Source organism: Cutaneotrichosporon oleaginosum, assembly GCF_008065305.1.
Source record: "Cutaneotrichosporon oleaginosum strain ATCC 20508 chromosome Unknown ATCC20508_contig05, whole genome shotgun sequence".
NCBI classification, from domain to species: Eukaryota; Fungi; Basidiomycota; class Tremellomycetes; order Trichosporonales; family Trichosporonaceae; genus Cutaneotrichosporon; species Cutaneotrichosporon oleaginosum.
The window spans coordinates 680,197-704,283 of record NW_027072174.1 but is presented as its reverse complement, the minus strand read 5'-3'; the positions used below and the strand labels follow the sequence as shown (position 1 = coordinate 704,283).

General features: G+C 60.3%; 11 protein-coding genes across 11 annotated transcripts; 7 read left to right on the top strand and 4 right to left on the bottom strand.

Moving 5' to 3' along the window:
* Positions 1 to 618: 618 nt before the first annotated feature.
* On the top strand, positions 619 to 783 carry COLE_05808 (uncharacterized protein; the record flags this gene model as incomplete). The annotated part of the gene is made up of 1 exon (XM_018423946.2): positions 619 to 783. The coding sequence occupies one exon, from the start codon at positions 619 to 621 to the stop codon at positions 781 to 783; it is 165 nt and encodes a 54-aa protein (XP_018276851.2).
* Positions 784 to 2,667: 1,884 nt separating this feature from the next.
* Positions 2,668 to 3,030, top strand: COLE_05807 (uncharacterized protein; the record flags this gene model as incomplete). The annotated part of the gene is made up of 1 exon (XM_018419627.2): positions 2,668 to 3,030. One exon carries the CDS (start codon positions 2,668 to 2,670, stop codon positions 3,028 to 3,030), a length of 363 nt encoding a protein of 120 aa, XP_018276852.1.
* A 2,520-nt stretch (positions 3,031 to 5,550) lies between these two features.
* COLE_05806 (uncharacterized protein) lies at positions 5,551 to 7,567 on the bottom strand (the record flags this gene model as incomplete). Its single annotated transcript, XM_018420944.2, has 8 exons — positions 5,551 to 6,011; positions 6,046 to 6,651; positions 6,684 to 6,888; positions 6,950 to 6,992; positions 7,042 to 7,222; positions 7,253 to 7,301; positions 7,334 to 7,406; positions 7,446 to 7,567. The coding sequence occupies 8 exons, from the start codon at positions 7,565 to 7,567 to the stop codon at positions 5,551 to 5,553; spliced, it is 1,740 nt and encodes a 579-aa protein (XP_018276853.1).
* A 1,128-nt stretch (positions 7,568 to 8,695) lies between these two features.
* Positions 8,696 to 11,604, top strand: COLE_05805 (uncharacterized protein; the record flags this gene model as incomplete). The annotated part of the gene is made up of 6 exons (XM_018423947.2): positions 8,696 to 8,776; positions 8,908 to 9,211; positions 9,252 to 9,563; positions 9,613 to 9,628; positions 9,685 to 10,030; positions 10,069 to 11,604. The coding sequence occupies 6 exons, from the start codon at positions 8,696 to 8,698 to the stop codon at positions 11,602 to 11,604; spliced, it is 2,595 nt and encodes an 864-aa protein (XP_018276854.1).
* Positions 11,605 to 12,208: 604 nt separating this feature from the next.
* Positions 12,209 to 12,963, top strand: COLE_05804 (uncharacterized protein; the record flags this gene model as incomplete). The annotated part of the gene is made up of 2 exons (XM_065626441.1): positions 12,209 to 12,491; positions 12,524 to 12,963. The coding sequence occupies 2 exons, from the start codon at positions 12,209 to 12,211 to the stop codon at positions 12,961 to 12,963; spliced, it is 723 nt and encodes a 240-aa protein (XP_065482252.1).
* Positions 12,964 to 13,714: 751 nt separating this feature from the next.
* On the bottom strand, positions 13,715 to 14,605 carry COLE_05803 (uncharacterized protein; the record flags this gene model as incomplete). The annotated part of the gene is made up of 3 exons (XM_018426886.2): positions 13,715 to 14,293; positions 14,344 to 14,437; positions 14,469 to 14,605. 3 exons carry the CDS (start codon positions 14,603 to 14,605, stop codon positions 13,715 to 13,717), a joined length of 810 nt encoding a protein of 269 aa, XP_018276856.1.
* Positions 14,606 to 15,664: 1,059 nt separating this feature from the next.
* Positions 15,665 to 16,834, top strand: COLE_05802 (uncharacterized protein; the record flags this gene model as incomplete). The annotated part of the gene is made up of 4 exons (XM_018420107.2): positions 15,665 to 15,817; positions 16,093 to 16,148; positions 16,187 to 16,243; positions 16,645 to 16,834. The coding sequence occupies 4 exons, from the start codon at positions 15,665 to 15,667 to the stop codon at positions 16,832 to 16,834; spliced, it is 456 nt and encodes a 151-aa protein (XP_018276857.2).
* Positions 16,835 to 17,586: 752 nt separating this feature from the next.
* COLE_05801 (uncharacterized protein) lies at positions 17,587 to 18,217 on the bottom strand (the record flags this gene model as incomplete). The annotated part of the gene is made up of 4 exons (XM_018423948.2): positions 17,587 to 17,665; positions 17,703 to 17,843; positions 17,875 to 18,035; positions 18,146 to 18,217. The coding sequence occupies 4 exons, from the start codon at positions 18,215 to 18,217 to the stop codon at positions 17,587 to 17,589; spliced, it is 453 nt and encodes a 150-aa protein (XP_018276858.1).
* A 501-nt stretch (positions 18,218 to 18,718) lies between these two features.
* On the top strand, positions 18,719 to 18,982 carry COLE_05800 (uncharacterized protein; the record flags this gene model as incomplete). Its single annotated transcript, XM_018423949.2, has 1 exon — positions 18,719 to 18,982. The coding sequence occupies one exon, from the start codon at positions 18,719 to 18,721 to the stop codon at positions 18,980 to 18,982; it is 264 nt and encodes an 87-aa protein (XP_018276859.1).
* Positions 18,983 to 20,085: 1,103 nt separating this feature from the next.
* COLE_05799 (uncharacterized protein) lies at positions 20,086 to 21,550 on the top strand (the record flags this gene model as incomplete). Its single annotated transcript, XM_065626440.1, has 5 exons — positions 20,086 to 20,165; positions 20,203 to 20,966; positions 21,000 to 21,273; positions 21,313 to 21,349; positions 21,383 to 21,550. The coding sequence occupies 5 exons, from the start codon at positions 20,086 to 20,088 to the stop codon at positions 21,548 to 21,550; spliced, it is 1,323 nt and encodes a 440-aa protein (XP_065482251.1).
* A 111-nt stretch (positions 21,551 to 21,661) lies between these two features.
* Positions 21,662 to 23,460, bottom strand: COLE_05798 (uncharacterized protein; the record flags this gene model as incomplete). Its single annotated transcript, XM_065626439.1, has 3 exons — positions 21,662 to 22,769; positions 22,895 to 23,151; positions 23,308 to 23,460. 3 exons carry the CDS (start codon positions 23,458 to 23,460, stop codon positions 21,662 to 21,664), a joined length of 1,518 nt encoding a protein of 505 aa, XP_065482250.1.
* Between the last annotated feature and the right edge of the window lie 627 nt (positions 23,461 to 24,087).

The following is a 24,087-nucleotide window of genomic DNA, read 5'->3' as shown; positions in this document are numbered from 1 at the left end:
GTTGGCAGCTTGTTGACTCATGTCATAAACCCCGCCTGCAAAAGGTGTGCCGTAGGCTGTGCTGACGGCGTTGCTAGACCACTCGGTGGTCCACCTCGGGGCGTGCTCACTGGGGCCTCCCATTCCAGAGGCACCCTGGTTGAGTAGGTCCGTAGTGCCTGAGTATGGGTACTGGTTGCCGAAGAGGAAGTCGGCGCCCACGCCGTTTGTGAGGTCAACGCTGCTTGGTACAGTGTCGGAGAGGTCATACGACGAAGAGGACGCGCTTGATGCCGATGTGCGGGTGGTTGTTCCCGAGTCGTGGCGCGTTGGCAGTGGAGCTTCGTAGGAGAGTAGCGGCGTTGGAGGAGCGGCCGTGTTTCCAGCCGAGGGCGACAACAAGCCCTCACTGCCATACATCTTCTTGGCCTCTTCGATGCGCTTACCGCCCTTGTTGGGTTTTGAAGGGTTGACAATCTGGTTGGTAGTGCATCGAATGCCCTTGGAGATGCAGTTTGAGCACGACACGTCGGGGTTCTGGCGGACAAGTACGGGGAGGGGTGGCATGACGCGTGTCGAGTCGGCGGGTGTGAGGAGGGCAAGCATGTCGCATCTGAGGAGGGGGGTGAGATCAACAGTATGGGTGCAGCTTACTTGACACGACGAAGACGGCAAGAGTCGCAGGCAACATTCTGGCCTGTGGAGGTCAGCACCGCCTTGAAGAAAGGAAGGGGTGGAGGTAACGATGCCGGCAAGGCAAGGGTGATATCACTCACGACGCTTCTTCTTCTCCGGGGGATTTGAGGCCTGTCCGTGTTTTGGACTTGGCGGCATGATGTGTGAGTTGAGGGGAGATGGTGGAAGAGTAGATGAGAGTAGAGATGAGAGTAGATTGAGAAGAGATGAGAAGAGATGAGAAGAGAGAGATGGAGAGGTGGCGAGGGAGAGAAGGTTGACTGGACCCAGTATTCTATTAGTAGTCGTAGTATAGATAGCACAATGCGTGGTATGTGGGTGGGGTGGGGTGGGAGAGGGAAGGTGCAAGGGCTGGGTGAAAGGTGAGTGGACTGGACTGATTGCCAGGATCGAGTGGAGATCGTGGAGAGACGGGTAGCTACGTTAGCGCCATGGGGGTCGGCATCTTTTTGTAACCAGGGAGCTTGATGAAGAGGAGTAGTGCATGATACGCGCCACCACTGCACGCCGATACGCTACGCCACTTCACCCTGTACCCCTAATGCATGCATGCTTCTACGCTCCCTTGGCCTTGGCTCTTGGACGCAGTGCGGCACAGCGGAGCAAGAGTGCGGAATCTCGACGAGGCGCAACAGCTGTGTACGCACCACGTTGGTAACCCACTCCTCTCCGTCTCATCATTTGGGCCCCTTTCCCATTCCCGGTTCTTCCCTACACTCTCGTTCCCTGCATGCACTGCTCTCCCTCCTCTCCTCTCCTCTCATCCACATCATTCAAACCTAGGGGCACGCCGGCGCTCGTCGGCTTGCTCGTCGCCGGCTCGCGGCTCGCGGCTCGCGGCTCGAGGGCTCGACACCAAACATTAGGGTAGGGTCAAAGGCTTGGTCTGTCTGAAGCCATGGCCGAGTCGCCGAGGCAATCCTCACAGATGACGGAGCAGACCGCGGCATGCACTACATCAGAGGAATTGACGACTAGTCGTGGCCTCCTGCCCTCTAAGCTACCTAGCGAGCTTGCTAGTCTTCGTAACATTCGGCAAGTGCTGCGGGCAGGCGGCCAGGCGGGCAGCGAGAGAGGCAGCGCTGTCGCGTGTATCGGGCAACGATGGGGATCTGAGTGGTTGCGTTGTGTGCGAGGTCACAGGATCACCCGAATCGCACAATCACCAAGGATCGGGTATGCATCACAGGTGGAAGCCGCCGATGCTTGGCACTCAGCCAAATTGGCGTTTGGCTGACACACCGGCGTTGATGTGCAGAAGAGCGAGCCTTGTCGACCCATGGCCCATGTGCGACATCCACAGCTTCTCGTCATGCGCGTCATTTTCTCTCACAACCTGTGCTCTGATCCCCTCCCCCAGTAGTCATTTCGTCGTATCCCACGACTGGAACAGTACAGTACAGTAGTAGTGTTGAGACCCCGAGACCCAATCAACCCGAGGCTGAATTATGCCCATCAGGAAAGGGCTTACGACGGTATGGAGGACGGCAGAGAATACACCTCACCCCCTCAGGGTGACTCTCACACAGACCAAGTGCCATGTCTGACAAGCTCCACAAACTCTAGCTCGAGCTGGATTGCATGCTGACACATCTCAGTATGCACCAAGATGCCTGCCAATGCCAACTGCCGCATCGACTCGAACTCTTCCGTTCTTCCACGGCGCCCCTGACCAAACCTTGCTAATCCTCTTCCCTTGCACCCATCCCGCCCTGGCCCTAATTTCGGATCCGTTTTATCATACTCCCTTCCCGGTGACTCTCTGTTCCCCCTTGGAACAGGAACACATGCACTTTGCCCTCTCCTCCGTCATGCATACCGCACCGCACCGAATCCAATCCCATCGTAGCTCGCATCTCACGTGCCCCTCCCTCCTCCTCGCCACTCCTAATCTCTCCGCTGACCGACGGTTGCAGGCCGATACTCGCCTCACCGTCGGCCTCGGGGTCTTGGAACTTCGGATCGAGCGACGCTCGGGCCCACACGCAGCACATGGAGCGAGGATCGCCGTCTTCCGGCGATCTGATCTGCATGGCGGAATGGGCAATTGGCGCGCAGCGTGTATTTTGTGCATCCGTGCGCCATGCGCCCCTCTCCTTGCGCCCCTCCTTGCGCCCCGTGGATCATGACGACAATGGCGCGGACAGCTTGCAGGGTAGCGCCCCTTCCGACAGGCCTAGCCATGCTTCTCCATTCCATGTTCGCACCGATACTTTCGGTGCCGCGTACACTTGTATGCGGCGTAGCGCGCGGCGCAGGACGGGGGACGGAGGGGGCACGAGGGGCGGCAGGCTCTGGCCGGGCGGGCGGAGGCGGCGCCCGTGCGGCGGCCCCTTTTGCCGAGGGGTGTCGTGAGCGTCGAGAGCGTGCTGATGCGCGGTGGAGGTAGATCTGGCCCACATGCTCGACAGGTACATCTGGCCCTAGTTGCTAGTTGCGAGGCGGCCAGGGGCATCAGTCAGCAACGGAATGCACGTTCCACACGTCGTCGTTTCCAGGCTCACCGCTGTTGTAATGTCCGCCGGAACGCTGTTCGCCTCTGCTCATGATATTGTCCTCCACGCCTCCACATCATCTCCACGTCGACAGGGACAGCCCGCACGGCATGAACGGCGATCTGGGTGACTCAACTTTCTGGCTTCTGGCCTCGTCGAGATAGCCCGTGGAATGTGCCGACTTGCCTCCTGCCCAGCCTGCCCAGACCGCGCCATCTCCATGCCGCATATACCACCCGACGCGCGTCGTCACATCGTCGGCTGGCTGGGTGCGTCGGATGAACAGGACAATACGATGCCGCTATCAGCCGTAGTTGAGCAGATTATCATGCCGCCCCCTCCCACCTGGATTGCTCAGCACATGTGTACGGGATTCTCTCACCTCCGACCTCCGACCTCCGAGATGGCGTGCGCGGTGGAGGACGAGACAGGACGAGAATGGGCCGCTCTCCTGCACCAACGGGCCGCCGGGCCGACGCCGAAAATGGGCCGAACGGTGCTACGCGAGCGAGGCCGCGCCAGGCGAGCTGTGACAGTCGACGTCCGCCGCACCGCCGCGCGCAGCATGTGCTCGCCCCCACCGCTTTGATGTGCCCGCTGGGGGGGCTGGATAGAGAGCAAGATACCGCGCACATACTCGCTTCCACGCACCGCCACGCCGTGCCATGACATCAACACGTGGGCGTGTGCCCCGTGCCCCGTGCCCCGCACGCCCCGCACGCCCCGCACGCCCACATGCCGACATGCCCCGCCGATCCCTCATGTGTTGATCAGCGGTGCCTCTGGTCTCTGGACGCTGAGATGCCACTTGGCCGCTTCGCCGCTTCGCCGCTCTTGCCCACGTATCCTTCCCTAATCTCGCCAAGTAAATGCGTAGGGCGATATAATGCATACTTCTAAGTGGTTGGCACTACCGGTGATATCTCTCGCGAGGCGTGAGAGCGACGCCTGTGGCGTTGAGAGCCTGAGATTCAACAGGTTGCACGATAACATTCTCTTTCCGAATTCCGTTCACGTAATCCCCGATGGTTGGGCGAACGTAATGCCGATAGATCAACGTGGACGGTGTGGTCGGTCTCGAGATCCAGGCAGCGCAGCCTCACGACGACTGAGCGGAATGATCGTAATTCAAAAATGTCGTAAAATCGGGGAAACGACGGCATTGCTTGTCTCACATCGGGCAGCGCGTGGACAGCTGAAGTGGAATGGAGGGCCGAGAGGCGATCGGAGAGCGCCACAGCGGCGCAGAGGTGTCCAGAGGTCGGAGGTTTGTCACCGCGAGACACAAGTGCGCTTTGAAACACCACGGCCTCCGGGCGGGCGGCGAGCCGGCGCGCGAGAGAAACATTGTGACACATTGACGGATCCGGGCCACACCGCCACACGCGTCACTTGGAGCATGTGCCCGCCCACCCTGCACTATCGCCTCTCGGTATGTACGGCCGCAAAGTAAGGAGTGGTACGACTCGACTTGGAGCGCAGCCGTGTCCATTGTGAGCCATTAACGCCGGATAAATCAAGACCAGTGGCGTGGCGAGTGTGGCGTGGCACTCGGAACGAGGCGATGCTGAGAACGTTTGCAGAACTGAACGTTTTGAGAATGGAAACACTGCCACATGTGTCCTCTGCCCGCCACCCTCCAAAAACGCGCCAATGCATTGGCCCCCGGATTCCCGGACAAGGCGAAATACTCGCACACTGCCCTTGGCGCAAGGCCGAGAACGAGGCGGAGAGGAGGAAATTCGGGGCTGAGAAAGAATCGCGCTGAGAAGGAATGGGGCTGAACGACCCAAATGATAGCGGGTAAATCACCATTTCCCTGCTCGCGAAGACATCGTCGAAGCAACCACGAGTTACGATGTGCGAGCCAAGGAAAGAGGAATTTAAGCGTAGTTTTGGGGTAATTGTTGGAGAGGGGTGGTGGGAATGTGGAAGGCACTGGAGTCGTTATGGCGCCTGATTCAGGTGCACTGCAGTGAATTCTTACACATGGGGAGCAGTCCGACGGAGTACGCGCATTAACCCTAATTTCTAGGGATGCTAGCTCCACTAGCAGTGGACAGGATGGTGGGGGCAGCTGGAAAAGACCGGCAATATGGAGCAAATCAGGCTTGAGGAGGTGAAGGAAAGGCGCGTCGTGTCGGCCTAGTGGCACCACAAACGTCGACGCCACCATTATCTCCAACCGATGTGCATGTATCGCCCACACAAAATGCCATTGGTCGCATACACTACACACATGTATGCATGCGTATCCATTATCTGCACATTTCTCTCATTGCACCGCGCGCTTCCAGTCGCTTCTTTGTCGCTCGAGAAAATTCCCGCCGAAAAAGTGGCCGAATGCCGAATATCTCGTTATTCTATTACTTGCTACCCATTACGCCTCGTAAGCCACGGCCCCCTCAATAATCTTCATGAGGGCGAGGACGCGCTCCTCCTCAAACTGGCGGCCGACGATCTGCACGCCGACCGGGAGGCCCGCCATCTTCACAGAGTCGTACGCCGGGTTGTCGCCCCCGTAAACCTTCTTCTCGAGGATCCATGAGCCGGTGCTCCCTTCAAGGTAGTTGGCGGGTGCGGCGTCGCGCTCTGCATCGACGCGGGTCACGGGTAGTACGCCTGCGGTACTGTCCACGATGTTGAACAGAATCGTAGACAGGGCCAGCGGCGACAGGTCCTTGGTGCGCCCGTGCTCGAGCGCCGGAACGGCTTGAACAGGACATAGGAGGAAGTCAAATTTCTCCTCCTGCCAGGCGGCACGGCGGAAGGCCTTGGTGTACTCATCGCGCTGATGCACCCAATGCACATACTCCTCGATGGTCTTGCGCTTCGACGCCGCTAAAAGTCAGCGGGAGCAACGCGTAAAACGCACTAAACACGCTGGCAAATACCGGATCCTTGGCGAGGTACGACACGAGGTTGCTCACTAGCCATCTAGCGAAACCGGGCAGACGAGGACCAAGTGTCACGAGGAACATGGCTGGCTCCATGGGGTCCCGACCGATGTTGGCAAGCAACTGCTTGAATCCGTCAAAGCTTAGAAGGGCGACAAAGATCTTGAGCGCCTCAGCTACGTTAGGTGGCTGCCAGAGCACGAGCTCATGGCCCTCCTTCTCCAGAGCAGCTGCAACCTCGCGAACAGCGCGGACGGCCGCGGGCGACGAGCGGACAACCCCATCGTCGAGCCAGTATCCGATGCGCATGCGCTTTGGGAGACTGGGCTCGCGCCAAGGAAGCGGAACGACATTCTCGACCTGGACAAAATCATGGTTGGCGATGTTTTCGACAAATGCGTCAATCATGGACTTGGACGCAAAGGTGAGGTCGTCAACTGTGCGCGCCATCGGCCCAACTACGGGCCGGACGCCCTCAAACCCTTTAGCGACAGGGCGCTGCCCAGCGCCCGGCCAGCGGCCCAATCCTGGCTTGAGACCCAGACAGCCTGAGTAAGCAGCAGGAATACGCAGCGAGCCCCCGACTGTGGGTTAGCAAAGTCAGAGAACCACGCACTGTCCGAGCCCCAGCCCAGCGGAGTGCCACGCAGCGTCACGAGGGCTGCCTCGCCGCCCGACGATCCGCCGCACGTGCGCGCAGAGCTGTACGGATTCGAGGAGGCGCCAAAGATGGGGTTCGCACTCTCGAAGGCGAGCAGCGTTTGAGGGATATTGGTCTTGCAGAAGGGAATGCCACCCTGCGCACGGAAGAGCTTGACGAGCTGGCGGTTAGTCACCCGGCTACAGTGGCGCCGGTTCGGAAGAGGCGCGGGGAAGCCTCACCGTGCCCTCCATCTCGGGCTCCGTCGTACGCTGGAAGCAATGACTGAGGGCGTGAGTAATCCGGTGAAAGAATGCCACAGAAGCTAACTCACGGCGTGCAGCCGAGAGATGTATCGACGCCGAGAACGTTGAACGTGTCTATGTAAGCAAGTCCAGTCATGTACCCACCCTTGAAGGAGGAAGGAAGACCCCAAAATGCGCCCTCCGGCTTTTCTCCTCCCGCCAGCGCAGCGTCCTTTGCGCGCGCCTCGGTCAGACCCTCGCGAAAGAGTACTGCGTGAGCGCTACCAAGCTAGCACACACCCTCCGTGAGGCAGTTAGTCTTGCGGTGAGCAGCGCAAGCGGCACGGATCTGGCGTCAGAACGGCAAGACTGGAAACGAACGTAGACAGACATGACGCGCTCGCAGGTCCATCCTTCCTTGCGAGACTTGAGGTTGGTCACGATGTCCTGGGGACTGTGGTCAGCGTTGCGGCGTTGGTAAAGAAGGGCGTACCTGGTGCCGAGGATCTCGAGGTCATCGTTAACAGACGTGCCGAGCTCAGCCTCCATCTCGGCGACGAGGCGCTCACGCTCCTCTGTCTTGCTCGTCTTGGCGTTGATAGTGGAGGCGTGCATGATGGAGGAGTGAGTGATGTGAAGTGTCAGAGATGAGTGAGAGAGGAAGGCGCATCTATTTGCAGCTTGACCGCTTGACAGAGGTCGGCGGTCTACGCGGTGCGCGCGGTATGTGAGATGTTGTCGCACATGGTGCCTCGTACCCGGTCTGCCGGAGGGCGCGCGACGTCATTCTACTACATGTATAATTACCAGGTATACCAGGCGACATCGGAGGCCGAAGCGGAAACAATACCACGTGAGATGAAAACGGGGATAAACCGGGGTGGCAGGGTGCCTTCGCCCCCGCGCTCCGGCGGTACTTTTAAGAATACGGCATTTCAACGCCCCCCGCAGGAAGTCCAGGAGCCCAGGAGCCCAGGAGGATGAGGAGGATGAGGAGAATTGATTGAATGAAGATTATTGATGGCCGATCTCTTGAAAGCGATGGCCGACGGGCATGCTTTGGGTGGTGAGGTGAGGATGTATCCGGCCCATCCCGCTACTCACCGTACTGCACGCCGTCTTTCCACAGATCCACAGAGAGAACTCCTATCGCATTCATTTTGCGCATTGTACATGCTGTACAATTCCAAGCCTCTTGCTAGCCTCACTTACTCTGTCACTCCACACTCTCCAGACTCCACATCTCCCCCGCGACAAAAGGGACTGCTCTCCCCCCCCCCCCTCCGCAGTCATCTCTCGTTCCGCACCTCCCACCTCGCTCCTCGCTTCTCGCTCCTCACCTTGCACGCACCGCCACCCCCTCCGTCCTCCTCCATCTTCCTCCATCTTCCCTCCCTCCACTTCTTCAACTCGGCTTTGAAACATCACCTCACTCCCACTCCAAACTCAAATAACAACACCATCAACAACATCAATAACAACAACAACGCTCACCTCGAGCTTTCTAGCTCCTCCTATCCCCTCTATCCCCCGAGTCATTGCACTCGATCACATCGCACCCTCACCTTCGGCTCCCACTGCCTGCGCAGATCCACCCAATCCTCCATCCCTGGACGCTCTGCCTAATCTGCCCCACCATCGGCACCACGCGTCGTCAGCGTTGAGTCACCTCGCTTTCAGTTCAGACTCCCCACTCTCTGTCCAATAACTCCTTCCTCCCAGACTTCCAGGTACCAGGCAGCGATGCAGGACACCGCGCCGTACGACGACATTCTTGAGGATGAGACGTTGGCGCCTCTGAAGCGTAACCATGCTTGCCTGCAGGTGAGTCAGCCTCGGCGTGGCTTCTCGTTCTGCTCTGCTGCACCACACCGCAACGAGTGCAGATGAAGTGGGGGCAAGAGAAAGGGATGCCTTTACATCCACTATACTCGAATACTCGAAACTGACCTCAGTGCAAGCGCCGTAAGGTCAAGTGCGACGCTGTACGCCCAACATGTAACCCATGCATGCGCTCGCATGCTCACGCACTTCGTTCCGCCCAACGCAATAAGAGTCGCCCGCCGATACTCGTATGCACCTACGCCGACGACGACGAGGCCGTCGTAGAGCCCGAGCCGGAGCGAAAACGAGTAAGCTCGGCATCAGCGGCTACCACCAAGATCAAGAAGCAGGCTCTCGGTGGGGGAGAGCGCGACTTGCAGCGTGAGAAAGAGCGCCGCGGTGCAGAGGAGCGCGACACACTCAGGGCTCGCATCGGTGAGTTGATGGTCCGAGGCGTCTAGCTGACATTATTCAGCCGAGCTTGAGGCCCGTCTCGCCGAGCTCACCACCCATGATACCCAGCAAAGCAGCGCGAACGGTTCCAAGTCGGCCTCACCAGACGCGATCCCGACCATTGACACCAAGGGCTCGAGTTTCAACAATTTCAACTGGAATGCGGGCGCAACGCACGCCTTCTCCGCATCCTTTGTGGGTATGGACGCCCAATCGTCCATAGCACCGGCGTTTCTCAGCATCGAGGCTAGCGAGGCAGCTGCCTTCCAGTCGTTCGACTTCTCCAATCTTCTAATGCTGCCGAATAATTGGCCTCGGAATTTGCCGTCACCAGGTGAGCATTGGCGGGGACCTCCAATATATATGGTTGCTAACATACCCAGCCATCCTTGAACATCTGTACGTAACTCGCTCGCTGATCATAATGTGCAATAGACGGCTAACCACCCTCCCAGCATCGAGACGTTCTTCCAGTGTGAGCCGCAGCTCCCGCGCATGATCCATCGCGCTACGCTCCTCGCCCGTATCAGGCTTGCCCCAAACCACCCCGACTTCCCGGCCGCCGAGCTACTCCATGCGATTTGTGCTGCTGCCGCCCCGCACACGGCCTGGATCAATTCACTCAGTCCACAGGACATCGACAACAGTCGCCGCCAGCATATTGAGGCGGGAATTGACTTGGAGGCGTCAAGCGACTTTGCGACAGCACAATGCGAGGCCGCTGAGCGGTGCATCCGCCACAAGACTCTGACCACTGTTATGCTTCACGGTCAGCCCTTGTTCGACATTGTCCGAGCACACGTGAGTCAAGTTGCTCTCACTTTCCAAGCTTACTCCAGGTCATCCTGAGTCAAACATATCTCAACGGTGGTCTGGCACTGCGCGCCTGGATGGCTGGCGGTCTTCCCGGCCGGCTGATCAAGGCTCTAGAGATCTCTACCCGCAATACACGCAAAGCTGACAAGCCGCCTCTCATGGAAGCAGCGGAGGACGATCGCGATCGCGAGGAGCGCGTAGCGACAGTCTGGATGGCCTATCTCTCGGAAGCAGGCTTCTCAAGCAATTCGTGCTGGGCATCCAGCCTCCAACTCGACGAGATCTTCATTCCTCTACCCACGAGCTATGACGAGTGGCACCAGCGCTTCGACCAGTCGGGATATATGAAACAGAACCCGCAAACCGCCCACGACCCGGACGTCCTTATCCACCACCCAGTCCCCGATCCGTTTGTTTTGGTCATCAAGTCGTCCCTTCTGCTCGGCCGTATCGCTCGCTGGGTCTACGAATGGCAACAGCGTGTCGTCCAACCAGGTGACATGAATGAGGGCATGAAAATGCCTTCGTTTGTCAAGCTTGTCGAGGACATTGACGCATTTCAGACGCATCTTCCTCCCGACTTCAAGAACGTCTACCGCCTTGTTGACTCCGGAAACATGAACCAGTTCAGCGCCGATCTCCTAAGCGTTCACGTCTTCCCCAATCTGGCTCTCATGCTACTCTACGAGCCTTTCATGGGATGGGACAGCGCCGAGGGACCAAACATGAGCGCCGTTGCCGCGGTGCAGGGTGCCTTTGAGCGGATCATGGGTCTTCTTCATCTTATCCCTTCGCAGCTCGATATCACTATCGTTTTCACTCCGTTACTCGCCTTTTCGATGTTCACGGTTGGGCGCATTGTTAGCAAGTTCGCTTTCCGAGCCAAGCAGTACGCCCTTGCGATGCGATGGCGCGCCGATCTCATCAGCCTCAACAGTCTACTGACTCGCTACGCTGCGAAGCATGCATTGGGCCTCCACCTTCAACACTTCATCGCTCAACACGTGAAGTTGAATCAGGACCCGCGCCCAGACCGGCCATCCATGAAGGAGCTGTGTGGGAATATAAAGGAGGCATACGCATGTATGCCCAATACTGTCAAGACACCGGGCTCGAATTCGGATACGGACATGGGAGCACGATCATCTGCTCCCTCGGTTGGAACGGCCACCACTTCGCCATCGCAGCCCACTTCAATGGGACGGACGCCAGATAGCATCGACGCTGTCGACGCCACGGCCAATTCATCTCGCAGTGGCTCAGCGAGCACAAACCACCTTACTCCCGACTATCTCCAGCCACAACAGATGCAGCAAACACTTGGGGTATCAGACGACCAGAGCTTTGATCCCTCGCTCCTCGAGTTCCTTGACCCGACTGCCGCCGCACAGGTGCAGGCTGCGATGTCGGGGTTCGGCAACAAGGCTCCCGAGGGGCCGCAGAGCCCCCTATCGGAGCTGCTTGCGGGCCTTAACGCCAACAACGGCAACGCGAACGGCGTCGTAAACCTAATGGGCGGAGAGATTCCCGGGTGGAACTTCAACCAGTTTGCTAACTAGAGTCCGACTGTAGACATAGCTGTGCGTGTATCCAGGGGTGTTGGTATATTGTACTCGTATTTCAGAATAGTGCCATGCAGACTGCTCAGTGAGCGTCGTGAGTCAGAGGCATACTATATATGGCCGGGTGCATGACGAAGGGTTTCCGTCACGTATAAACCATCGCCGTCGGTCATCGATTGTCACACGCACCATGCCGAGCAAGGTGTCGGGCCTGAGACTCACCGCGCGAGGCTTCATGCGTGTCAACGACGCGTAAGTGATCTATTGGTATGCACACGGCTACTTGGGGTGGATCATCTCCCGAATGGACCCGTCCGCACCATCATTTCTGTCTTTGGGCTGCACTTTCTCGGAGTCGAACCGAGGCCGTACGGAGGCCAGGGTGGTCTAAATTGTTGAGAATCAGCGCACCCAACGGACGACGGAAACTCGAAGCAGAGCATGAACAAATAACAGTAAGATGCAGACTGAGCCCGGCGCGGGCGTTCCGGCGACCAAAGCGGGCGTCAACCTCGTCTGTGTCTTCGTCCTCGTCCCCCCTCTTCGCTTGCACCAAACGAAGACTTTCCAGACGAAGACGTATCCGAAACATGCAGATTCCATGAAGAAAATCCCGCACACAACGCAGCAGACCGCCACCTGCACGTCACGCCCTCGTGACGTCGGCTTCCACATCTTGCATCCACCCTCTCACCATGGACGACGACTGGGTGACGGGTACGTGCCGCGCGGCGCCGCTGACGCAGTGACGCCGCGCACGCCGTTCGCGGACGCGGAGCTCGTGGCGCTCGACGACGTGCGCGACCTCGTAGCGGAGAACTACGCGCTGCTGGCGGAAAACGGCCGCCTGCGCCGCGCGCTCGAGGAGCAGGCGCGCGCTGCGGGTGCGTTCCCCGCCAGGGGGTGCTAATGCTAGAGGATGGGGTGTGGGTTGCTGTGGCGCACAAGAGCAAGGAGAAGCGGGCGGAGGGCCAGAAGGCTGGAGACAAGAAGAAAAGTGTCGCGCCTGATAACCCCAAGGCAAAGAATTTGACGGTGGACAATCCCAAGTCTAAAGGCAAGACTGCAAGCGCGGATGCGGTGGCTCCGGCCACCCCGACACTCGGGAGGCCGGTGACCAAGGCAGCACCGCTGCCCGGCCCTCCCGGAGTCTCTAGCTGCCAGAAGGCCGGAGTTGGGTGTCATAAGTGCCCCAGCCTTGCGATCGACCCCCACACCCACGGAGTTGGGAGATGCCTCGATGCGCTCAGAGCGCACGGCGCGTCATCGTATGCGGCGGCAGTGCGCCGCGACTCGAAGACGGCTACGGAGCCGCACGACGTCAAGACGCTCGTGGAGTGGTGGGCGGCGCAGTGACGTCTGCGCCCTTGTGTGTCAACGGGGTGGAGGTGTGGCGGAGTGGAGGGGAGAGAAGGGTGTAGGGGAGGGGAGGGGGAAGAGATGAAAATGCGGCCGCCTCGTGTAAGAAGCCGAACCTGTGGCTTCGACGCTCGTACGACATTTGTACCCGGTACGGAACTACCGATCGCTCGTGTACAAGTATGTGAAGGAGGTCTTCTATGCCTCACGAGGTATGTGTGATAGTGCCACAATTGTCTGAAGGGGATGAACGGCAGAGCTTGGAAATGCCACGCCCAAACCTCCGATCAGTGCGCTCGAGCCTCCGTGTGGTAAAACCATAAGTGTGGTATCATGGAGTGGCGGGTCGCTATCGAGGGCGCCCAAGGTCTGAGGCGGAGGTGCGGTTGCAGAGCCCGAGGCGGTGTGCGGGCCAGCACGTTGGCGTCGGATAATGACTCGTAACCTCGCTCCCGCCGTGTACCCCTGTCGCACCACCAAGACACCCACCACCACGCGAATCCCACACGCTGCACTATAGCAGACACAGATACACGCCCACGGCCTGACTTTCTGGCGAGTCGGCGTGCTTCTCACATCATCTTGTGCGCGATTCCGCGATCACGCACCAAATCAGCAGCCATCGCATTGTATTAATTCATATACGGACAGAGGGAATATGGGTATGATATATCTAGAAACCACGATACACGTCCATCCGGCCAAAAAAATACACACAGGTCCAAAATACGCGACTGCTCGCGAGGTGCTAGTGGTACGCCGGCAGTGGCTGGCTGCTTTTGTACAGGTGCGCGAGGACGTTGTAGCGGTTTCCCGGGAGGACGTAGTGCGCGTAGTGCCGGGCGAGCTCGAGGAAACGGTGGTCATTCTCGACGTCGTGCGGCGAGAATGGCAGCGCGTCGTACGACGGCTTACGGGGCCGCTCGCGACCCCGCTCCTCCGGCAGCGGGGTGGTGCGCGCGCGATGCGCCGCCTCGGCAAGCAGCTCGAGGCTGCCTTCGCGCTCCGTCGGAGGCGTGAGCGGCTGCCACGCCGTGAGCGCCGCGACGCCCGGGAGGGGCTCGGCGCGCGGCGCGACCGTGTACGGCTCGTACCGCTTCGGCTTGTCGTGCTCGACGCGCGGCGTGCCCTCCCAGCGCGGCGACTTGGTCGCGGGGCGCACGGTCGTGTTGCCGAACGAGCACTTGTTCTTGCCGCAGGGGCGGCAGACACGGCGCGGGCTGTCCGCGTCCGCTTCGATGAAGCAGCGCCAGCCGTTGCGATGGCAGCGGTCACAGCGCTCGCTGTCCATCACTTCGAGGAGGGAGCGGTCGTGCAGGTAGTCTTGCTGGGCGTAAGCGGTGATGGGAGGGAGTTGAAGCCGAGAAGACGACTCACCTGCCGCTGGTACTTTGCTGAGTCGCGCTTGGAGCGCATCTTGTGTATTCTAGTCGTGCTCTTGACCTCGTAGTCGTCGGGCTCGTCGCTGCCCCTGGTGTTAGGCTGCTAAATAGAGGGCTCACGTGTAAGGCGACGATGGGGGCGAAGCCTGGCCGTGTGCTTGGTGAGAGTGGAAAGAGTGAGACGAGTTGATGGAGCTCGAGCGCAGCCCGATGGCGGGCAGAGCTAGACTGTCGTAGGCCGACGTGTGCAAGTCCATGATGCGAGGGAGATAGAAGGGAGCGGGATGCGCAGAGGCGTGGGCGTGGGTGTGGGTGTGGGCCATTGTACGGCGTAAAGGCGAGGCTATAAGGCAGATAGGGCGAGAGGAAGAGAGGAGTGTGGAAGAAAAAGAGAGAGAGAGGATATGGCGATGCTGAGATAGTAAGAAATCGCTGATGGAAAAAACACCTCGACGTACACTACGGGAGTGCAAGGTCTCGCGAGGATGCCTTGCGCGGCAGCGCGGAGAGGGCACCGCGCAGCGCGTAGACGACCGGCCGGCGCCATCGGGGGCGAGGCCGGGCAGGGGGGATGGGACGGGGGGCTGGGACAGAGCTGGGACAACTGCCGTGCGCGACGCACACGTTGCAGTGGCGCAGCGCGACGGATCTCGAGACGAGTGGGATGGTGGTCTGCACCGACTGGTTTGGAGAAACCAAGATTGCGAAGCGGACGCGAAGCATACCTTCCGTATGGTATCGTCCTGGTTCCTGTCTGCCGCCGGTCGTGACGCAGCTGGTGGCTGTGGCGGCGGCGTGGGGTGGCGGCTGGAGCACGGGCTAGGTTAGGGGAGGGATGGACAGAGGCTGTTAGAGGCTGTTAGAAGCGGTCAGAGGCGGTCAGAGGCGGTCAGAGGCCCAGAGGGTCAGGGGGAGTGATGCAGGGCTAGGGGAGCAACGAGAGGAGGTTAGAGGAGGTCAGAGCTTGAGTTTGAGGGATCAAGATGAGGCTTATGGCCCAGCCCTTGGGAACAATGTCCCGGCGAGTTCCCGGGGGAGAGGAAATATTCTGAATTTCTGAGGGGAAGTGGGATTTGGAAGATCAGAGTTGAGTCGAGCGTGTTCTGCATCCCTGGATGACTTGGTTTAGTCCTGATCCCGGGCCACATTCCACACAAACCAGTCACGGGAGCAGATTGCACGTGCCACGAGGTGCCACGAGGGGAGAGAGGGGATGCGGGGGCCCAAGTCACATGACGCAGTGCGCTCAGTTGCCACCCAACACTCGCTCTGCTCTCTCCATCGTCCATTCTCTCTCTCTCCCATCACACCTTACCATGCAGACATCGTCCGCCGGGGCCGCAACCCGTCTTGACGTGGCCAACACGCTCCTCCTCAACTCCAAGGGTGGCGGGCTTACCCGTCTGGACCTGCATCAGCTTCCCGGCGACAAGCCCGTGTTTGCGTGCGCAAAGTGTTCAGAGGTTCTGGTGGGTCAAAGCTCCAAGCTCGCACGCGAGTCGCCCCCCTCGTAGCCCCTGACTGTGGCACTCAGGGAGTGCTCCGCGTGTGTGTATCATGCTTGTGCGCTTGTGCATGTATCCTTCTTTCCCTTGCCTTCCCCCTGACCCCACGATCATTCGCTCCGATGGGTCCTTTGCGGATGCTATCACAAACTCCTTCTATCCTTGGAAATCCATCATATCCCCTACATCCCGCGTCATCACTCTCCGATCTGTCCCAGGATTCCCTCACTCACGCACAGGCACTCCAGGACGAGCTCGTATCGCAGGCATTCACCGGCCGCTCGGGCCGTGCGTAGTTCGTCAACAGCTACTACTCGCGCACTAATCATCCAGCCTCATGAACTCGACTATCAACACGAATCTGGGCAAGCGGGAGGAACGCAAACTCATGTGGGTAGTCTCGACTCATGCCTCATGGTCCATGGACCATAGCTCCGGCTGTTGTGGCGGTGGCGGAGGCGAGCATGTCTTGGGGCGGAAGGCTGAAGGCTGGAGGCCTGGGAGTGTGCCGTGGCGGGGGAGTGGGTTGGGCCACCTTTACGCGTTCGAACACGGTCGCGCTCGCGGCAGCCGTCCCGGTTCCCGATCTGCCTCTCGCTTCTTACCCCTACCGCCTCATGAGTCTGTATCTGCAACGCCTCGAGCACGCTCCTCTCCCTACTGTTCTTTGGCCAGCACTCTTAGCATCTTAGCCTCTTGTGGTGTCTTAGCCTCCTTGGGGCCTGTTAGCCTGTTAGCCTGTTAGCCTCTTGGCCCCACGCACATCCGTCCGCTGATCCTGTTAACCCTAGAACCGGAAGACACACGGTCGCGGATCTCCACTGTGCTTCGTGCGATGCCGAAGTCGGGTGGATGTACATCAAGGCGCCCACCGGCGACCAGAGGTACAAGGAGGGTAGGTGGTGCAGCTGTTTCACACTCATCGCAGGGCGCTATATCCTCGAGGAGGCGCAGATCGTCAAGGAGAACAACTGGCGGTGAAGAGGGGTGGGGGAGAGCGTGGAGTGAGGCGCATGGCGGCCGCGCTGCGCCAAGGTTGTACATTACGAGCGTGGGAATGATACGAGTCAGGCTCCATTGTTCATGGCAGGCAGGCAGCAGGAGCGAGTCGCCCATTGCTTCTCCTTCCCGGTTCCCGGCAGTTTGAAGGTTTGCCGCGCGGCCGTGGGCACATCCCCACGCCGGCCGCGGACGCCGGTGGCGGCATCAGGTTGTGGCGACATGACCGTCGATGCTTCGCACGCAAGGCCTTGACGGGTGGGCGTGGGCCACGGTCGCATGGCCTCGTGACGGATACTGCAGCGAGAGCGCCGGTGTGGTGTGCGTGTAAGGTGGTGTTTTGTGTGCGTGTTGGTGTATCGTCGATGCGGAGGGTGAATGCGGAGGGGCGAGAGCCCGAGTTTGCACGCCCCGTCCGCGTCAACTAGGTGCGCGATATGCTGCGATTGCGACTTTGAAGATTAGCGGATGAGCGGAGCCACGATGCCGCAGCAGGTGCTAGGTAGCGCGCTGGCTAAGTGCAAAGAGCAGGAGATAGTCACCATAAGTGCGCGTCAGTGTACGGATAGCGAGCGGCGTGACAGACGCGCTCGTAGCACGCTAAATGACGTTCAGCGATAGCTGTCGTAAGTGGAGCCCGACCCCTGAATGCAATCCGCTGCAAACCGTCCGCGCAGCTTACTCCTCCCATATCATCACACATCTCTTCATCTTCAGACAACCCCGACCCACGCTCACGCAGACGAGCCCTCGCCCTTCTCGGCGGCCACCTCCAGGCGGTAGGCCTCGATCGCCTCCTCACAAACGCGGAATCTGGCGTAAGTATCTCTCCCTGTCCGCCCAAACGCACGCCTCGAGACCCTTCGGGAAACCGCCGTATCCCGTGACGTGCAGCATCGCCTCGCGGATGTTCTCCTCGGTGAGGCCGTTGCGGAGCGCGCCGCGCGTGTGCGCCGCGAGCTCGGCCCTGTGTCCGCCGAGCGCCAGGATTCTGCTATTAGCGTTGTCGATGATCGGCGTACGTGATGACCACAAGCGAGCGGTACTTGAGCTCGAGGCCCGGACGGGACCACAGGCCCTCCCATGCCGAGCGCGTGATGTACTCCTGGGCGGGGAGCGAGAACTCGGACTTGCGCGTCGCGAGCTGGTTGTCGACGTACTGGTCGCCGAGGACGGTGCGGCGCTGATGTGAGCGGGAACGAGACAGGTAGGCGCGATGATGGACTTGAGCAGCAAGCATCATCCGAGTCGGAGCGCGCCATCCTTGTGGGGGCATCGCCGGAGCAAGCTCACCTGCTTCATGCCGAGATCGAAGAGAGTCTTCTCGGCGGCCTCGCGGGCCTGCTGGTCGGCGGCGTTGGACATTTTGTGTGAGTGAGAGTCGGGGATGGAAAGATGTGAAAGCACGCGCGCTGTGTCTGCCGTGACTTGAAGTAGAGAGCGGAGAGCTCGGCTTTGGCCGGGGAGATGTGGGCGGAGTAAATCCGAAGCGTGCCAATCTCGGTGGAGGCGGCAACTTAGCCGAAACGACAAGATCTCGGTGCGCGCGACAAGATCTCGGTGTGTGCAAGGTAGAGTGGAGTTTGTCGATACGGCTGCTCAGTCAGAAAGAAAGAAAAGGCGGAGATATCTCATCATACACGATATATAGGAGGCAATGTTGGCATGCGTACGGGGCCGAGCATGAGGTCTCGTTCAGTGCATGTTTTACGATGAATCGCCATTATCATACTGCAGATGGCTGCGGGGTCTCCACTTCCGGATAAAGCAAGCCGGGGATTCCGCTCGGCCGGCAAAATTAATACTGCCCCACTCTCTGCATCATGCGGTCATGCATCTTGCAATATCTCTTCCGTTCATCAACGAATGACACCAGCGCGGACGTACACTCTCCTATCCGCCGCAGGCTCCTACTCGTCCACGACGCCGGGTACGCTGGGCGGACACCGCCGTAGCCGGATCTACGGCCGCCTTGACTGTCCCTCGGCGCTGCGCGCCATCGCGCGCGGCGGATACGTCCAGCACCGCGTGTTCTTTGCGGACGAGTCAACGGCAGTGGAGGCTGGATACAGGCCGTGTGGGGTTTGTATGCGCGAGGCGTATGCGGCGTGGAAGCGGGCAGCGAGGTGACTGCGATAAAGGCGGGGGAGTCGCGGAATTGGGAATGGAATGATCGTCTGTTCGATACGATATCATATCAGCTCGAGCCTCGGCGTCCAGAACCGCCGGCTGATGCCCGCCGAGGCCGAGGCTGATCGCCGAGAACACTCGGTGATCCGCATCCTTCGCCGAAGCCACCGGGATCACCGGGAAAGAAGGCGCGAATCGACGGAACGACCGCGGATCGACCGTATCGAGCATTGTGCTTCACACGTTGTCGTTCATCAGTCATGGTTTCACACCACAAATGCGCGAGAGAGCTCATAGGACAATACCACTGGCGCCGCGGGCGGCCCGCGGTTGCTCTCCCCACTCTCCCCGTTTCATAGCATGTCGCACACAAGAGGCAGTCTGTATGCAGCATGATCTGGACTCGGACCTGCACGACCTGGATACCTCGCTTGGCTTGGCAGGCATCAGAAACACGAGCGACGAGGCATGCCCACTTGGTGCCTGCCGGATCCAGCCCAGAACCGACCCCACAACCGGATACCCCACCCTCACGTGAGGGTGTAACGAACATGCAGCACGTATGTCTGAGAACGACTTCGATCTCTTAACCTTGCACTATTCCCCTGGAGCGCCCTCTCGACTCGTCTCGACTCGTGACTTCTCGACTCCTCGACTCACCATGTCGTCGCCAGAAGGCCATTACCCCCAGGGGGCGAGAGGCAGCGTCGTTGGCCTCGTGAAGCGATGTGCGCGCGTTTGTTTTCACTCTGACACCAGATGCGAGAATGGAGGAGCGATTCCACCACGACCTGGCGCTCACTTCGGGGTTCAGCGAGTACCATATGGGAGACGACGACGTGGAGCGCGACGGCGAAGGCCCGAGCTACGGCGCGACGCCGCGACACTCCCCGCCGCGGCGGCGCGGGAGCGCTGTTGGTCCGAGAGACGTGAGCGCGGGCGCGGGGCCCGGCGTGGGCGTGGGCGAAGCCGCGCCGCTTCTGCGCAAGCCGTCGCGCGTCGACAACATGGCGGCGAACATCAACGTGCACGGCGGTGAGAGCACGAACGGCCAGACGCTCTTCAACTCCATCGGAGTGCTCATTGGCATCGGGTTGCTTAGCATGCCGCTGGCGTTCTCGTACGCCGGCTGGATCGGGGGATCTATCATGGTCATCGCATTTTCTGCGATTACGTGCCACACGTAAGTACGGTATATGTGTGCGTCACACTGACGCCAGGGGCAAGCTCCTCGCGCGTCTGCTGTACTCTGACGTGTCGCTGGCGAGCTACACGGACATCGGAATGGCTGCGTTCGGCGCGTGGGGTGGCTCGGCCATCCAAGTCCTCTTCTGCACCGAGCTTTTTGCCTTCGGCGTCGCGCTTATCGTCCTCTTCGGCGACTCGATGAACGCCGTCCTCCCCGACTACTCCGCCGAGACCTGGATGGCGCTCGGCTTCTTCCTAGTCCTTCCGACGACATTCATGCCGCTGCGCTGGCTCGCCGTCCCCTCGGTGCTTTCTACGGCGGCCGTCGTCGTGCTGATCGGCATCATCCTCTTCGACGGCCTGTGGAAGAAGCACGCGCCCGGCTCGCTCCTCGACCCCATGCCGACCCGCCTCGGCCCCGAGATGAAGATGATGAACTGGGTAGGCGGCGTCGGTCTCGTCCTCGCCGGCTACGGCGGGCACGCCGTAATCCCTGCGATTGCGAAAGACGCACGTAACCCTGCCGCAATTGACCGTCTCTTCAACATCTCCTTCACCGTCGCCGGAGCCGTCGCCGCCGTCTCCGGCGCCATGGGCTACCTCATGATGGGCGACAACGTGTCCGACGAGATCTCCAAGGACATGATGAACCCCATCATGAAGTACCCCGAGACGCTCAACCAAGTCGCGCTGTGGATGATCGTCCTCGTCCCTCTGACGAAGTATGGTCTGACCAGCCGGCCGCTGCACGTCGCCGTCGAGAGCTTCCTGGGCATCGCGCCGGCCGCGCCCGAGGCTGAGCCCGAAGCTCCTCCTCCCCGCCTCACCGTCGAGCCGCCAGAGGGCGGCCGGCGCCACCGCCGTATTTCCTTCGCGGTCAATTCGGCGCTCACGCGCATCGGCGAGAGCGACTACGTCGACGACGAGTGCGAGCGCCCTGACCACCACCACCACAGAAAGAGCATCGTGCCGCCTTCCGAGGCGACGACGGCGGAAGGCGGCAAGGGCGTCGCCCGCGCCGTCATGCGCATTGTCATCACGGCTGCGGGCACGGTCGTGGCAATCGTCCTCCCGGGCTTTGAGAAGGTCATGGCGTTCCTTGGGTGAGTGCTCTGAATGCGAGAGTTTGCGCTGACTCCTAGATCCTTCTCGGCCTTTCTAATTTGCATCATCCTCCCGGTGAGCTGAGAGCGTCGCCCACGCTGACCCCAGATCGCCTTCTACCTCCGCCTCGCACCGAGCGTGCTCGGCGTCAAGGAGGAAGGCAAGGCGCGCGCTCTGCGGGTGCTCCACCTCGTCATCCTCGTAGTCAGCACCATTCTCATGTGCATGGGCACGGTGTGGGCGTTCTTGCCCGGTACGGGACGGGGCACGGACTGATCGGCCAGATCGACAGGACTTGTAGAACACTCGTGCTCGTGTGGGCTGTTGTACACGTGCATGCAATTATGCGGATCTAGTCTTAACTCTATATCGTACGGTGTTGTGTGTCTAGCTGTTGGCGGCGATTGCGCTCGCAACCTTTGAGCGCGCGCGCAGCTGCGCGCCAAACATGACGATGAGGGTGGGACATGCAGCGAGAGCGAGCGCGCAGCTCGCGACGACGGTGGACGCGATCGGATACCCGAGGTTCATGTACATGGCGCGGGCGAAGAGGGGGAACGTCGACGAGAGGAGGTTGCGCATGAAGCTCTGGCTGGCCTGCGCCGAGCTCGAGTACGTCTCGTACGCGTCCGCGAGATACGTGAACACGCTGCTGTACATGACGTAGATGCCCCAGTACGAGAGGCTGAGGAATGTCGCGGGCAGCATCCAGTGGAACTGGGGCTGGCCCGTCCATGCGTACACGAACATGCAGAGGGGAAAGAGGAGGCCCGCCGTCGTCGCCCAGTACAAGCGTACCTCGGGCGCTGCCTTGCCTGTCGGGCTGCGCTCGCAGGCCTTCTGGTACAGATACTCTTGGTGGTAGTTTGAGATGAAGCCTAGGATCCCGCCGATAGCGACGGTGATTTCGGACACGCCGACGAGGCCGGGGTTGTCCGTGTACTGCCCGAAAACGAGGAGGACTGAAGATGTGCCGAGGAAGACGGCACCCCACGCGAAGCCGATCCACAGTGAGATGGCAGTCACGATCGGCTCCGTGAGGAGGTACTGCAGTGGGCGGATGGCAGAGACAGTGATCATCTGGCGAAGGCTCTTCTTCTGTGTCTCTGCGGCCGCCATGTGCCGCACGCCAGTTTCGCGCGTCAGCTTCTGCGCACGGCGCGATAGAAGGACGTCGCCGCGCGTCTCGCGCAGCAGCGCGGCATTGAGGGCCACCGAGACGCCAGCCAGAATTGCCTGTATTCCATAGCACCACTGCACGCCGAGGTACAGCCCGACCCAGCCGAAGACGACGCCGCCGAGCGCCTGCGCGACGAAGATTACGATCGCGAGGAGGTTCATCACGAGGCCGCGCTCGCGCGCCTCGAAGAGGTCTGCTACTGTGCCGCCCACCATGGAGTTGGCGACGGAACTCGCCATGCCCTGGAAGAAGCGGGCGGCGAGCAGGCCGCTGTGTGAGTGTGTGAGGGCTTGCGGCAGGAAGAGGACAGCGTTACTGGCATCAGCGGGAGGGATGGATAGGACGCCAGCTGGTCCAGGGATGGGATAGCAATCAGGTAGGCAGATAGGCAGATTGCACAATAAAGAGCGCCACCACACCCTACCTGCGGCCCGACTCACAGCAGCGTCGTCACCTGGTAGATGATATTGCGTCCAAACAGCTCGCTCATGGGCGCAAGCACGAGTGGCGTGATTGCTATCCCGAATAGATACATGAACACGCTGAGGGCGTAGCCCACATACGTTGTCTTGAACCATGGCACGCCCCACGGCGCCATGACTCCGACGCTTGTGGCATTGATAGCGGTGAGCGCCACGAGGTAATACAGCACGACGATGGCCGTCCACTTGCGCAGTGGGGACCAGTTGAAGGGGTTCTGGGATCAGCGGTCTGTGCCAACGTCGCTGTGGCTGACGGATAACGATTGCGGATCACCTCAGCCACTGCTCCATCCATCGCCACCTTGACACCCGACTGCAATATTCTCTCACATGACGCTCGGCCACATCCGACCCGCACGACTCAAACTCACCTCCGGATTCCCCGGTGCCCAGTCGATGATAACCACCTCCTCGGGCCCTTCCCCAAAGTCTAGCACTGTGTGCTTCTCCACGACGCCGCGCCCGCCCTCGCCCGCCGCATGTGTGAGTACGCCGCTTTCGCGTGTCTGCGCGCGCAGCGACATCTCCAGCTGCGTGGCCTGTAAGCCGCTCATGCGCGTACTTGTTCGGCTGAGACGGGATGCGCGGGATGCACGGGATGCACACGATGCAGATCGCGCAAGTCTCAGCGAGTGCAGGCTATGTGGGCGGCGGGGCGGCGCCGGGGACGGAGTAGGCAGCGGCGCCACATCGTCCTCCATCTCCTTGTCCTTCTCCAAGGGGTCGAGGGACGACCCGGAGCTCATGGTGTGCAAGCTGTCTGTGTCCAGATGCGAGGTGTCTCTTCTTGGCGATGTTGGTATTGGCGCTGGCGCTGCTCGTCCGGAGGCTGAGCGCATGGTGTTCAGTGTGAGACGGTGACGTCTCGTCAGTATATCATGCTGGTCTGCCGACCTCGAGTCATTTTGTCAGGTCGAGGCGTAGGAGATGGCCGTGCCGATGTGCCGAGGTCAGCTGGTATCTGGCGCTGGTCCGCAGGTCCGCGATTGGAGTCGGCACCCTAGGTCTGGCCGCGGGCTGACTCAGGCAAGAGTCGGCATTCTCAGGCCCAGTCGCAGGTCGCAGGTGGACCAGGTGGTGGTGGCTCGCTTGGCGGTAAACTGAGGCGCCCAGCCGCGCATCTCAGCCGACATCGGCCAACTCCTGCCGTT